General features: G+C 37.8%; 2 protein-coding genes across 3 annotated transcripts in view; both read right to left on the reverse strand.

The window, feature by feature from the left end:
* Positions 1 to 2,995, reverse strand: part of rab9a (RAB9A, member RAS oncogene family) — a 20,866-nt gene extending 17,871 nt beyond the window's left edge. Inside the window, exon 1 of the mRNA XM_079821455.1 lies at positions 2,841 to 2,995. The gene's annotated coding sequence lies outside the window, so the exon portion shown is untranslated. The remainder of the gene's footprint in view (positions 1 to 2,840) is intronic.
* Positions 2,996 to 3,116: 121 nt separating this feature from the next.
* Positions 3,117 to 13,706, reverse strand: part of egfl6 (EGF-like-domain, multiple 6) — a 42,502-nt gene continuing 31,912 nt past the window's right edge. For both annotated transcript variants that reach the window (XM_079821374.1, XM_079821373.1), the window contains 4 exons: positions 9,520 to 9,594; positions 9,336 to 9,431; positions 6,451 to 6,713; positions 3,117 to 3,362 (listed from right to left, as the gene is read on the reverse strand). In XM_079821374.1, coding sequence (XP_079677500.1) covers positions 3,255 to 3,362; positions 6,451 to 6,713; positions 9,336 to 9,431; positions 9,520 to 9,594 — 542 coding nt within the window. In that variant the 3' untranslated portion in view covers positions 3,117 to 3,254. The remainder of the gene's footprint in view (positions 3,363 to 6,450; positions 6,714 to 9,335; positions 9,432 to 9,519; positions 9,595 to 13,706) is intronic.

Here is a 13,706-nt window from a genome sequence, read left to right on the forward strand (position 1 = left end):
ACACACTCACACACTCACTCACTCACTCACTCACACACACACTCACTCACTCACACACTCACTCACACACTCACTCACACACTCACTCACACACTCACTCACACACTCACTCACTCACACACTCACACACTCACACACTCACACACTCACACACTCACACACTCACTCACACACTCACTCACACACTCACTCACACACTCACTCACACACTCACTCACACACTCACTCACACACTCACTCACACACTCACTCACACACTCACTCACTCACACACTCACACACTCACACACTCACACACTCACACACTCACTCACACACTCACTCACACACTCACTCACACACTCACTCACACACTCACTCACACACTCACTCACACACTCACTCACACACTCACTCACACACTCACTCACACACTCACTCACACACTCACTCACACACTCACTCACTCACTCACTCACACACTCACTCACTCACACACTCACTCACACACTCACTCACACACTCACTCACACACTCACTCACACACTCACTCACACACTCACTCGCACACTCACTCGCTCACACACTCGCTCACACACTCACTCACACACTCACTCACTCGCACACTCACTCGCTCACACACTCGCTCACACACTCGCTCACACACTCGCTCACACACTCGCTCACACACTCGCTCACACTCACTCACACTCACTCACACTCACTCACACTCACTCACACACAAACACACACTCGCTCACACACTCGCTCACACACTCGCTCACACACTCGCTCACACACTCGCTCACACACTCGCTCACACACTCGCTCACACACTCGCTCACACACTCGCTCACACACTCGCTCACACACTCGCTCACACACTCGCTCACACACTCGCTCACACACTCGCTCACACACTCGCTCACACACTCGCTCACACACTCGCTCACACACTCGCTCACACACTCGCTCACACACTCGCTCACACACTCGCTCACACACTCGCTCACACACTCGCTCGCTCACACACTCGCTCACACACTCGCTCGCTCACACACTCGCTCACACACACACTCGCTCACACACTCGCTCACACACTCGCTCACACACTCGCTCACACACTCACTCACACACACACTCGCTCACACACTCGCTCACACACTCGCTCACACACACACTCGCTCACACACACACTCACACACTCGCTCACACACTCGCTCACACACTCGCTCACACACTCACTCACACACTCACTCACACACTCACTCACACACTCACTCACACACTCACTCACACACTCACTCACACACTCACTCACACACACGCTCACACACTCGCTCACACACTCGCTCACACACTCGCTCACACACTCGCTCACACACACACTCGCTCACACACACACTCGCTCACACACTCGCTCACACACACACTCGCTCACACACACACTCGCTCACACACTCGCTCACACACACACTCGCTCACACACACACTCGCTCACACACTCGCTCACACACACACTCGCTCACACACACACTCGCTCACACACTCGCTCACACACACACTCGCTCACACACACACTCGCTCACACACTCGCTCACACACACACTCGCTCACACACACACTCACACACTCGCTCACACACTCGCTCACACACACACTCACACACACACTCACACACTCGCTCACACACTCGCTCACACACTCGCTCACACACACACTCACACACTCGCTCACACACTCGCCACTGTGGCGGTTGGACTTATTATAGTCTTCTCGAAAGCCGTCTGTTATAATCGTTCTGCGCATTAATAGCCAATCACACGTGTTTCTGTTGAGGTTATGAATGCGATGTCTAATAATCAGAGGCGTTCAGATTAGAGCAGAGGTGTGTGTGTGTGTGTGTGTGTGTGTGTGTGTGAGATGTACGCAGGAGATCGTTCGTCATACAGTGGTTGACTATTGACTATATAATTATTATTATTATTATTATTTTCAGACAAGGAACTGCATCTCTGTCAAGATTAAGGAGTTTTTTTTTTAAGACCTGTGATGGTATATCCATTCACGTAGACTTGATTTGGGTGTGTATAATGTTCATTTACATATAACCAACAACATTAGTTTTCAGTGTGTGCTGTTCGTCTCATTTGAGCAAAACCGTGATAATATTGATAATCGTGATCATTTGGGTCACTATAATCGTGATGTGAAATTTCCATACCGTTTCATCCCTCAGTATATAAATATAGTATTTACGGAATACAACAAATACTATCATATATAGATATTATAATTATAATACCATGATTATTATTATTATCATTATTATTAATAGCTATATTATAATTGTTCCACATTTCCTTAACACACTTAAATGTTGACACACACACAGACACACACACACACAAACACACACACACACACACACACACACACACACACACACACACATACACATATACTGCTATTTGTCATTAAATAAATAACAGTGCTTTGATGATATTTTAAATTAGCAATTGATGACGCAATTGTTTGGTTTGTTAAACGGTTAATATAGAAAGATGGTGAATGTGGTGTATGTTGTACTATAACAGCATTTATTTTGGGATGAAACACGAGCCGTGTCCATAACATTCACCATATTAACTTGTTTACAAAACGAGATGCTGCGACACGGAGAATTAACCGTTTAACACACCGACCGACCGACGACATTAATAACGACATTCTGGACGCCCGCGAGCGACAGTTTAACCGACACACAGCGAAGGTGAAGCAGTCAGGAGGAAACACACACACATCTGCGGATAAGTGGAGCTGTAGAGCAGCAGTTTGGTGGATATCAGACTCGTTCTCACCTGTAGATGCTGCTGAACACCTCAGGCGTCAATAACAGGAAACAGCGATAACAGAAACTAACGTTACACCAGCGATAAAGCGAAACATGTCGAGTTTGAGGAGCTCTTCCTCCGGTGGTGCCACACTCCCGCGGCGCTATTGGCTGGCGTGGGTCACGTGACCGCGCCAGCTCACAGGGGATCACGTGATGTGTTGCTACATAAACAGAAGGGTTCACTGGTACTGTAGTGTAAAACTAGTGACTATTTAAACAAAAATACTATGAACAAAAGTGTAAAAATGGTAAACCCCTTACAACATTTTAATGTAAAGCAAAATGTACAGCCATTACAATGTTACAGTGTTTATATAATCATACAGACAGTGAGTTATATCATATAACATGAGCAGAGCAGCAGATCATGCGCAGTGGCCTAGAAGACGAGCGCTGTGACGTCAGAGCACGGCCCCGAGAACAGGACCACGTGATCCAGAGCGATCTCCCCGCTGACGGACGTCCCGCGCGCCGCCTCGAACACCACCTGACCACACACAACATATGACATCATCATCATCCTGTCAAATAGAATTTATTTCCTTCAGAAATTGGAAATGTCATATATTTTTATATATATGTGTATGTGTATTATATATAGGCATATGCATGTTATGTATAATATTTCCAAATTGTGAAGCAGATACATTTGATGTAGATTTTAATTTATTTCCATTATATACATTTCATTATAATTCTATTATAATATTAAAATATATAGAACATTTGGGAAATTTCCAATAAATTCTAGATTGTGAATATTTCCACGTTATGAAGCAAATAAATTCTATATAGAGTTTGAATATTTCCAAGTTATGAAGCAAATAAATTCTATATAGAGTTTGAATATTTCCAAGTTATGAAGCAAATAAATTCTATATAGAGTTTGAATATTTCCAAGTTATGAAGCAAATAAATTCTATATAGAGTTTGAATATTTCCAAATTATGAAATAATAAATATAATAATAAATAAATATAAATAAATTATAAATAAATAAATTATATAGAACATTTTGAATAATTAAAATAAATTCTATATAGATTTTGAATATTTCCAAATTATGAAGCAAATAAATTCTATATAGAGTTTGAATATTTCCAACTTATGAAGCAAAACAATTCTATATAGAGTTTGAATATTTCCAAATTATGAAGCAAATACATTTAATAGAGTTTGAATATTTCCAACTTATGAAGCAAAAAAATTCTATATAGAGTTTGAATTTTCCAACTTATGAAGCAAAAAAATTCTATATAGAGTTTGAATATTTCCAACTTATGAAGCAAATACATTTAATAGAGTTTGAATATTTCCAAATTATGAAGCAAATACATTTAATAGAGTTTGAATATTTCCAAATTATGAAGCAAATACATTTAATAGAGTTTGAATATTTCCAAATTATGAAGCAAAAAAATTCTATATAGAGTTTGAATATTTCCAAATTATGAAGCAAAAAAAATCTATATAGAGTTTGAATATTTCCAAATTATGAAGCAAAAAAATTCTATATAGAGTTTGAATATTTCCAAATTATGAAGAAAATAAATTCTATATAGAGTTTGAATATTTCCAAATTATGAAGCAAAAAAATTCTATATAGAGTTTGAATATTTCCAAATTATGAAGAAAATAAATTCTATATAGAGTTTGAATATTTCCAAATTATGAAATAATAAATAGAATAATAAATAAATAGAAATAAATTATAAATAAATAAATTATATAGAACATTTTGAATAATTCAAATAAATTCTATATAGATTGTGAATATTTCCACGTTATGAAGCAAATAAATTCTATATAGAGTTTGAATATTTCCAAATTATGAAGCAAAAAAATTCTATATAGAGTTTGAATATTTCCAACTTATGAAGCAAATAAATTCTATATAGAGTTTGAATATTTCCAAATTATGAAATAATAAATAGAATAATAAATAAATAGAAATAAATTATAAATAAATAAATTATGTAGAACATTTTGAATAATTCAAATAAATTCTATATAGATTGTGAATATTTCCAACTTATGAAGCAAAAAAAATCTATATAGTTTGAATATTTCCAAATTATGAAGCAAAAAAATTCTATATAGAGTTTGAATATTTCCAAATTATGAAGCAAAAAAATTCTATATAGAGTTTGAATATTTCCAAATTATGAAGAAAATAAATTCTATATAGAGTTTGAATATTTCCAAATTATGAAATAATAAATAGAATAATAAATAAATAGAAATAAATTATAAATAAATAAATTATATAGAACACTTTGAATAATTCAAATAAATTCTATATAGAGTTTGAATATTTCCAAATTATGAAATAATAAATAGAATAATAAATAAATAGAAATAAATTATAAATAAATAAATTATATAGAACACTTTGAATAATTCAAATAAATTCTATATAGATTGTGAATATTTCCACTTTATGAAGCAAATAAATTCTATATAGAGTTTGAATATTTCCAACTTATGAAGCAAAACAATTCTATATAGAGTTTGAATATTTCCAAATTATGAAGCAAATACATTTAATAGAGCAAAAGACTTACTTAAAGATTTACCACAGTTGGATCAAGAAAAAAGTCAAGTTTTGGATGACATAATTACATAAGGGGAGTTAACAGAAGCGGTGCAGCAGGTGTCTATGGGGCGTTCTCCAGGAATAGACGGATTAACAGCTGAGTTTTATAAACATTTCTGGGGAATATTAGGGGAGGATTTGTATGAAGTGGTAATAGAATGTTTGGAAAATAAAGTACTTCCTGTTAGTTGTAGGAGGGCTGTACTCTCGCTGCTACCAAAAAAAGGAGATTTAGGATTTTTAAAGAATTGGAGGCCAGTATCCTTGTTATGTGTAGATTATAAAATATTTTCAAAATCTATTGCAAATAGGCTTAAAAATATTTTAAACTTGTTGATTCATAAGGATCAAACATATTGTATACCGAACCGATCAATAATGGACAATTAGTTTTTTCTACGAGATGTGATTGATTGTGGTTGCATAAATGATTCTAATTTGGGTGTCTTTTCAATAGACCAAGAAAAAGCTTTTGATCGGGTAGACCATGACTATCTTTTTAAAGTGTTAAAGAGCTTTGGAATCGGTGATCAATTCATTTCTTATGTTAAATTGTTATACTCAGATGTATCAGTGTTAATCAAGGTTGGTGGAGGAATAAGTGCCCCAGTAGCAGTCAATAGAGGTATAAGGCAGGGTTGTCCTCTTTCTGGGCAATTATATAGTCTTGTAATTGAGCCTCTGCTATGTAAATTAAGGCGAGATTTGGGTGGATTTTCAATTACAGGTGTAAAAGAAACTTTTAAGGTGTATATATACAAATATATACACCTTAAAATATATACACCTCTCTCTCTCTCTCTCTCTCTCTCTCTCTCTCTCTCTCTCTCTCTCTCTCTCTCTCTCTCCCCCTCTCTCTCTCCTCTCTCTCTCTCTCTCTCTCCTCTCTCTCTCTCTCTCTCTCTCTCTCTCCTCTCTCTCTCTCTCTCTCTCTCTCTCTCTCTCTCTCTCTCTCTCTCCCCCTCTCTCTCTCTCTCACCGCCTCTGGAGGGCTGTGTGTCCAGCTGATGGGGATCTTCTCTGACTGCCAGCTGTGGTTGTGAGTTGGTCTTGTCTCCCAGATGGCGGGCGCTCTGTTGTCCAGCTTCACCCGTAAGATGCCCATGTTCTGCCCCAGGAGGCGGTAATCGAATGTGAGACAGAAGCTGCTTTGCCTCATGAAGTCGTCCAGAAGGAGCTTCAGCCTGGCCTGCTCTCTCCTGTCTCCCAGCGGCCCATCCACCGCCAGGTAATACTCCCGCCCTGAAGAGCCCAAGAGAACCAGCATGAGTCTCCATTCCTCAAACATATGCTGAGTTAAAGGTGCAGTGTGTAGTCTTTATGAGGATCTATTGACAGACATGCAATAGAATACACATAACTCTGTTCTCAGTGAGTGTGATGTGTTTATGTCCTTAGAATGAGCCGTTTCTATCTACACACACACCAGTGAAGCCGCCATTTTGTGCCGCCATGTTTCTACAGTGGCCCTAAAGGGACAAACTTCTGTCAGAGCGCTAGCTACTCTCTGCTGTCTCAGACCACATCTTTGTCCTGTGTGGGCCACCGTAGCTTCTCTATGTGCTTTGAAAGGGTGGACGGGTGCAATTCACAACCTCACCACTAGATGCTAATAAAACTTACACACTGCACCTTTAATTTTCACAAATACACACACACACACACACACACACACACACACACACACACACACACACACACACACACACACACACACACACACACACACACACACACACACACACACACACACACATATACAGTGTGTGTGTGTGTGTGTGTGTGTGTGTAAATATATGATTTAAATAAATGTAAATATTAATATCTTGGTATATATGTATATGTAAAAAAGTAATATTACACAATTATTATCTTTGTGTGTGTGCAAGATATTATAAATTATTAAAATTACTAAATAACAATATGATTAAAAATGAATTACATTATCCTAAATATTAATATCGTAATAGCATACATACATATATAAAATTAATAACATAATCCAACAAAATATTAATATTAATCTTATTTATATTATTGGTTTCTTAATTTTTTTTTTAAAGTATCTAATTATTTATTATTTTATTTATATAAAATAATATTATATTAATATGTTATATTATTGTATTAATATAGATTAATATAGATATTATTATTTATATAAATACGAAAGTGACTAAATATAAATGTAGTTACTTTAATATTTATTTATTTTGCACTATCAATATTTTATTTTATTGAAATTATATAAAAATATATAAAAATATCATGAAATATTAAATTGACTAAAATTATTGAAAATGTATAAAATTAATATCTTTGAGTGTGTCTATATATATATATATATATATATATATATATATATATATATATATATATATATATATATATATATATATATATATATACACAAAGATATTAATATTTTGTACAAATTTTTACTAAATATAAATGTAGTTGCTTTAATATTAATTTATTTTACACTACTAATATTTAATTTTATTGAAATTATAAACACACATATATATATTTATAAAGATATTATTAAATATATATTGAAAGATTAAAATGACTAAAATAACAATATGATTAAAACTAAATCAAATAAACCTAAATATTAATATCTTTGTATATATATATATATATATATATATATATATATATATATATATACACACACACACACACACACACACACACACACACACACACACACAAATACATTAATATTTTGTAAGATTATTTTATTCATTTCGATTATACATATGTAACAAAATAATATTACACAATTATTATCTTTGTGTGTGTGCAAGATATTATAAAATATTAAAATGACTAAATAACAATATGATTAAAAATGAATGAAATTAATATCTTAATAGCATACATACATAAAATGAATAAAATAATCTGACAAAATATTAATCTTATTTATATTATTAGTTACTTAAATGTTTAATTTTTAATAAATATCTAAATATGTATTATTTTATTTATATAAAATAATATTATGTTAATATATTTTATTATTGTATTAATATAGATATTATTATTTATATAATCTAAATACGAAAGTGCCTAAATATGAATGTAGTTACTTTAATATTTATGTAGTTGAATGTAGTTACTTTAATATTTATTTATTTTGCACTACAAATATTTTATTTTTAAACAAACTAACAATACACTTACAATACACACACTTACTAACAATATTTTATTTTTTTAAATATTTGTAGTGCAAAATTATGAAATATTAAAGTGACTAAAATGATCTTTGAGTGTGTCTATATATATATATATATATATATATATATATATATATATATATATATATATATATATAAAAGATATTCATAATTTACGTATTTTTTTATAAATATAAATGTAGTTGATTTAATATTTATTTATTTTACACTACTAATATTTAATTTTATTGACATTATACACACACACATATATATTTATAAAGATATTATTAAAAATATAATGAAAGATTAAAGTGACTAAAATAACAATATGATTCAAAATAAATAAACCTAAATATTAATATCTTTGTATATATACACACACAAACACACACACACACACACACACACACACACACACACACACACACACACACACACACACACATAAAGATATTAATATTTTGTAAGATTATTTTATTAATTGCGATTATACTGTTATTTCAGTCTCCTAAATATGTAACTTTTAATAAATGTTAAAATATTAAACTGAATATAAATGTAATTACTTTAATATTAAGTCATTTTGCAGAACTAATATATTATTTTATAGGGATTAAATATGTCAAAGGTTTATGGAGTAAGTATGACTGGTGTTCTTCAGGCGAGGCTGTACCGTTTTCATGATACTTGATGGTCCAGTCCAGATCATCGTCCTGCTCCTGCACCCACTCACACACTCCACGGTCAAAGTTACAGTCCGTCAGGAACCCTGCTCACACACACACACACACACTTACTAACATCATCTGAATGAGGAGAAGACAGGACACTGTACACAGTCTGAAGCGTCTGCTTACTCTCCTTCAGCGGCGCTGACTGGATCTCCTCCGGCTCGGATCCTGGACTGTAAAGCGGCTCAAACTCATCCGGAACTACAGACGGAAAGAGCACATGATGATCAGAGCGCTGATCCAGAGACAGTCAGGGGCGCTCAAACAATAAACATTAGGATGAAGGAAATGGACACAATATTCCTCATTATAATAAGTAATGTGCAGAGTAAAGGGGCGGGGCCTGGTTGAGTTAGTTAGTCGTGTGTTGAGACTGGCGGTTATGGTAAGGGGCGGGGCATTTCCCAAACACCAATCACAACACACCGCTCCAGCCGACCAATCAGAGCACAGTGTGCTTTTCAGAAGGAGGGGCTTCATAGAGACAGGAAGTAAACAGAGCATTACCGACAGACTGAGAAGAGAGGAGCCGCAACAATGGAGAATATGAGGAAATAATCAACATTACCTGCTCTAGTAGAGCCAGAGGAATACCCAAAACCCAAAAACCCAAAATGGCCATTTTGGGATTTCGCCATTTTGGGTATCAGCCATTTTGGGATTTCGCCATTTTGGGTATCGGCCATTTTGGGTATCGGCCATTTTGGGTATCGGCCATTTTGGGATTTTGCCATTTTGGGTATCAGCCATTTTGGGTATCAGCCATTTGGGTATCGGCCATTTTGGGATTTCGCCATTTTGAGTATCGGCCATTTTGGGATTTTGCCATTTTGGGTATCAGCCATTTTGGGTATCAGCCATTTGGGTATCGGCCATTTTGGGATTTCGCCATTTTGAGTATCGGCCATTTTGGGATTTTGCCATTTAGGGTATCGGCCATTTGGGTATCGGCCATTTGGGTATCGGCCATTTGGGTATCGGCCATTTGGGTATCGGCCATTTTGGGTATCGGCCATTTTGGGATTTCGCCATTTTGAGTATCGGCCATTTTGGGATTTTGCCATTTAGGGTATCGGCCATTTGGGTATCGGCCATTTGGGTATCGGCCATTTGGGTATCGGCCATTTGGGTATCGGCCATTTTGGGATTTCGCCATTTTGGGTATCGGTCATTTTGGGTATCGGCCATTTTGGGATTTTGCCATTTTGGGTATCGGCCATTTGGGTATCGGCCATTTTGGGATTTCGCCATTTTGGGTATTGGCCATTTTGGAATTTCGCCATTTTGGGTATCGGCCATTTGTGTATCGGCCATTTGGGTATCGGCCATTTGGGTATCGGCCATTTTGGGTATCGGCCATTTTGGGTATCGGCCATTTTGGGATTTTGCCATTTTGGGTATCGGCCATTTGGGTATCGGCCATTTGGGTATCGGCCATTTTGGGATTTTGCCATTTTGGGTATCGGCCATTTGGGTATCGGCCATTTTGGGATTTTGCCATTTTGGGTATCGGCCATTTGGGTATCGGCCATTTTGGAATTTCGCCATTTTGGGTATCGGCCATTTGGGTATCGGCCATTTTGGGTATCGGCCATTTTGGGTATCGGCCATTTCGGGTATCGGCCATTTTGGAATTTCGCCATTTTGGGTATCGGCCATTTGGGTATCGGCCATTTGGGTATCGGCCATTTGGGTATCTTGCCATTTTGGGTATCGGCCATTTGGGTATCGGCCATTTTGGGATTTTGCCATTTTGGGTATCGGCCATTTGGGTATCGGCCATTTTGGAATTTCGCCATTTTGGGTATCGGCCATTTGGGTATCGGCCATTTTGGGTATCGGCCATTTTGGGTATCGGCCATTTCGGGTATCGGCCATTTTGGAATTTCGCCATTTTGGGTATCGGCCATTTGGGTATCGGCCATTTGGGTATCGGCCATTTGGGTATCTTGCCATTTTGGGTATCGGCCATTTGGGTATCGGCCATTTTGGGATTTTGCCATTTTGGGTATCGGCCATTTGGGTATCGGCCATTTTGGAATTTCGCCATTTTGGGTATCGGCCATTTGGGTATCGGCCATTTTGGGTATCGGCCATTTGGGTATCGGCCATTTTGGGTATCGGCCATTTTGGGTATCGGCCATTTGGTTATCGGCCATTTGGTTATCGGCCATTTTGGGTATCGGCCATTTTGGGTATCGGCCATTTTGGGTATCGGCCATTTTGGGTATCGGCCATTTTGGGTATCAGCCATTTTGGGATTTTGCTATTTTGGGTATCGGCCATTTGGGTATCGGCCATTTTGGGTATCGGCCATTTTGGGTATCGGCCATTTTGGGATTTTGCTATTTTGGGTATTGGCCATTTTGGGATTTCGCCATTTTGGGTATCGCCATTTTGGGTATCGGCCATTTTGGGATTTTGCTATTTTGGGTATCGGCCATTTGGGTATCGGCCATTTTGGGTATCGGCCATTTTGGGTATCGGCCATTTTGGGATTTTGCTATTTTGGGTATTGGCCATTTTGGGATTTCGCCATTTTGGGTATCGCCATTTTGGGTATCGCCATTTTGGGTATCGGCCATTTTGGGATTTTGCTATTTTGGGTATTGGCCATTTTGGGATTTCGCCATTTTGGGTATCGCCATTTTGGGTATCGGCCATTTGGGTATCGGCCATTTTGGGTATCGGCCATTTTGGGTATCGGCCATTTTGGGATTTTGCTATTTTGGGTATTGGCCATTTTGGGATTTCGCCATTTTGGGTATCGCCATTTTGGGTATCGGCCATTTGGGTATCGGCCATTTTGGGTATCGGCCATTTTGGGTATCGGCCATTTTGGGATTTTGCTATTTTGGGTATTGGCCATTTTGGGATTTCGCCATTTTGGGTATTGGCCATTTTGGGTATCGCCATTTTGGGTATCGGCCATTTTGGGTATTGGCCATTTTGGGTATCGCCATTTTGGGTATCGGCCATTTTGGGATTTTGCTATTTTGGGTATTGGCCATTTTGGGATTTCGCCATTTTGGGTATCGCCATTTTGGGTATCGGCCATTTGGGTATCGGCCATTTTGGGTATCGGCCATTTTGGGATTTTGCTATTTTGGGTATTGGCCATTTTGGGATTTCGCCATTTTGGGTATCGCCATTTTGGGTATCGGCCATTTGGGTATCGGCCATTTTGGGTATCGGCCATTTTGGGATTTTGCTATTTTGGGTATTGGCCATTTTGGGATTTCGCCATTTTGGGTATTGGCCATTTTGGGTATCGCCATTTTGGGTATCGGCCATTTTGGGTATCGGCCATTTTGGGTATCGGCCATTTTGGGATTTTGCTATTTTGGGTATCGGCCATTTTGGATATCAGCCATTTGGGTATTGGGTATAAAATGGGTAGGTATAAAATACCCCAAAATGGGTAGTGTGTTGAGACTGATGGTTATGGTAAGGGGCGGGGCATTTCCCAAACACCAATCACAACACACCGCTCCAGCCGACCAATCAGAGCACAGTGTGCTTTTCAGAAGGAGGGGCTTCATAGAGACAGGAAGTAAACAGAGCGTTACTGACAGACTGGGAAGAGAGGAGCCGCAACAGTGGGTAAGGATCGTGCCGGCCGACGCTTGTCTGCGTTCCCAGCTCTTATACAGTCCGGCTAATAGCAGGAGAGACGGATGAAAGAGTCCCACAGCTGTTCTGCACAGGGAATCAAAGGCTCTGGGAGTTTCCGGTCCTCCCTCAGGGAATGAAGCTCCTCCTGCCGTATCTCTAACATCCCCACAGACGGACGGGATTCCTGCTGTCACGCCTGTTTTAGATGTTATGTCCTCATATTTTGTAGGTGGGCGTGGCTTCAGCAATCAGGCACCTCAGCTCCGCCCACGTCCCGCCTCTTTGCCCATTCTCAGTTATCCGGGAGTGACGTGCTGCCAAGATGGCCGACTTTAGGCTTCAAAAACACTCTCCCTACGGGTCCATTGTTTTATACAGTCTGCTTGTAACCCATTTTGGCGAGTCAAGTCAAGTCATGTTCAGGTTTATGTTAAATTCATAGTCAAGTTCTACTCGACTAGCCATCATAACATTCCTCCTGTATATTTTAACTTATTACCTTATAACCTATATATTAATATACCTTCTTTAAGTACCAAAATCTGCCTTTTTACCTTAAAATCTACTGATTACCACCACAATAGAAAGATATATGATGAATCAGGGTTCACCGTGAGCGGCCTGTGAATAAATATGATCAATACTCGTGTACATAGATGATCCACAGGGCCAAAACACCACCTGGGCTGCACACACGA

This window comes from Gobio gobio (genome assembly GCF_949357685.1).
Source record: "Gobio gobio genome assembly, chromosome: 7".
Lineage (NCBI taxonomy): Eukaryota > Metazoa > Chordata > Actinopteri > Cypriniformes > Gobionidae > Gobio > Gobio gobio.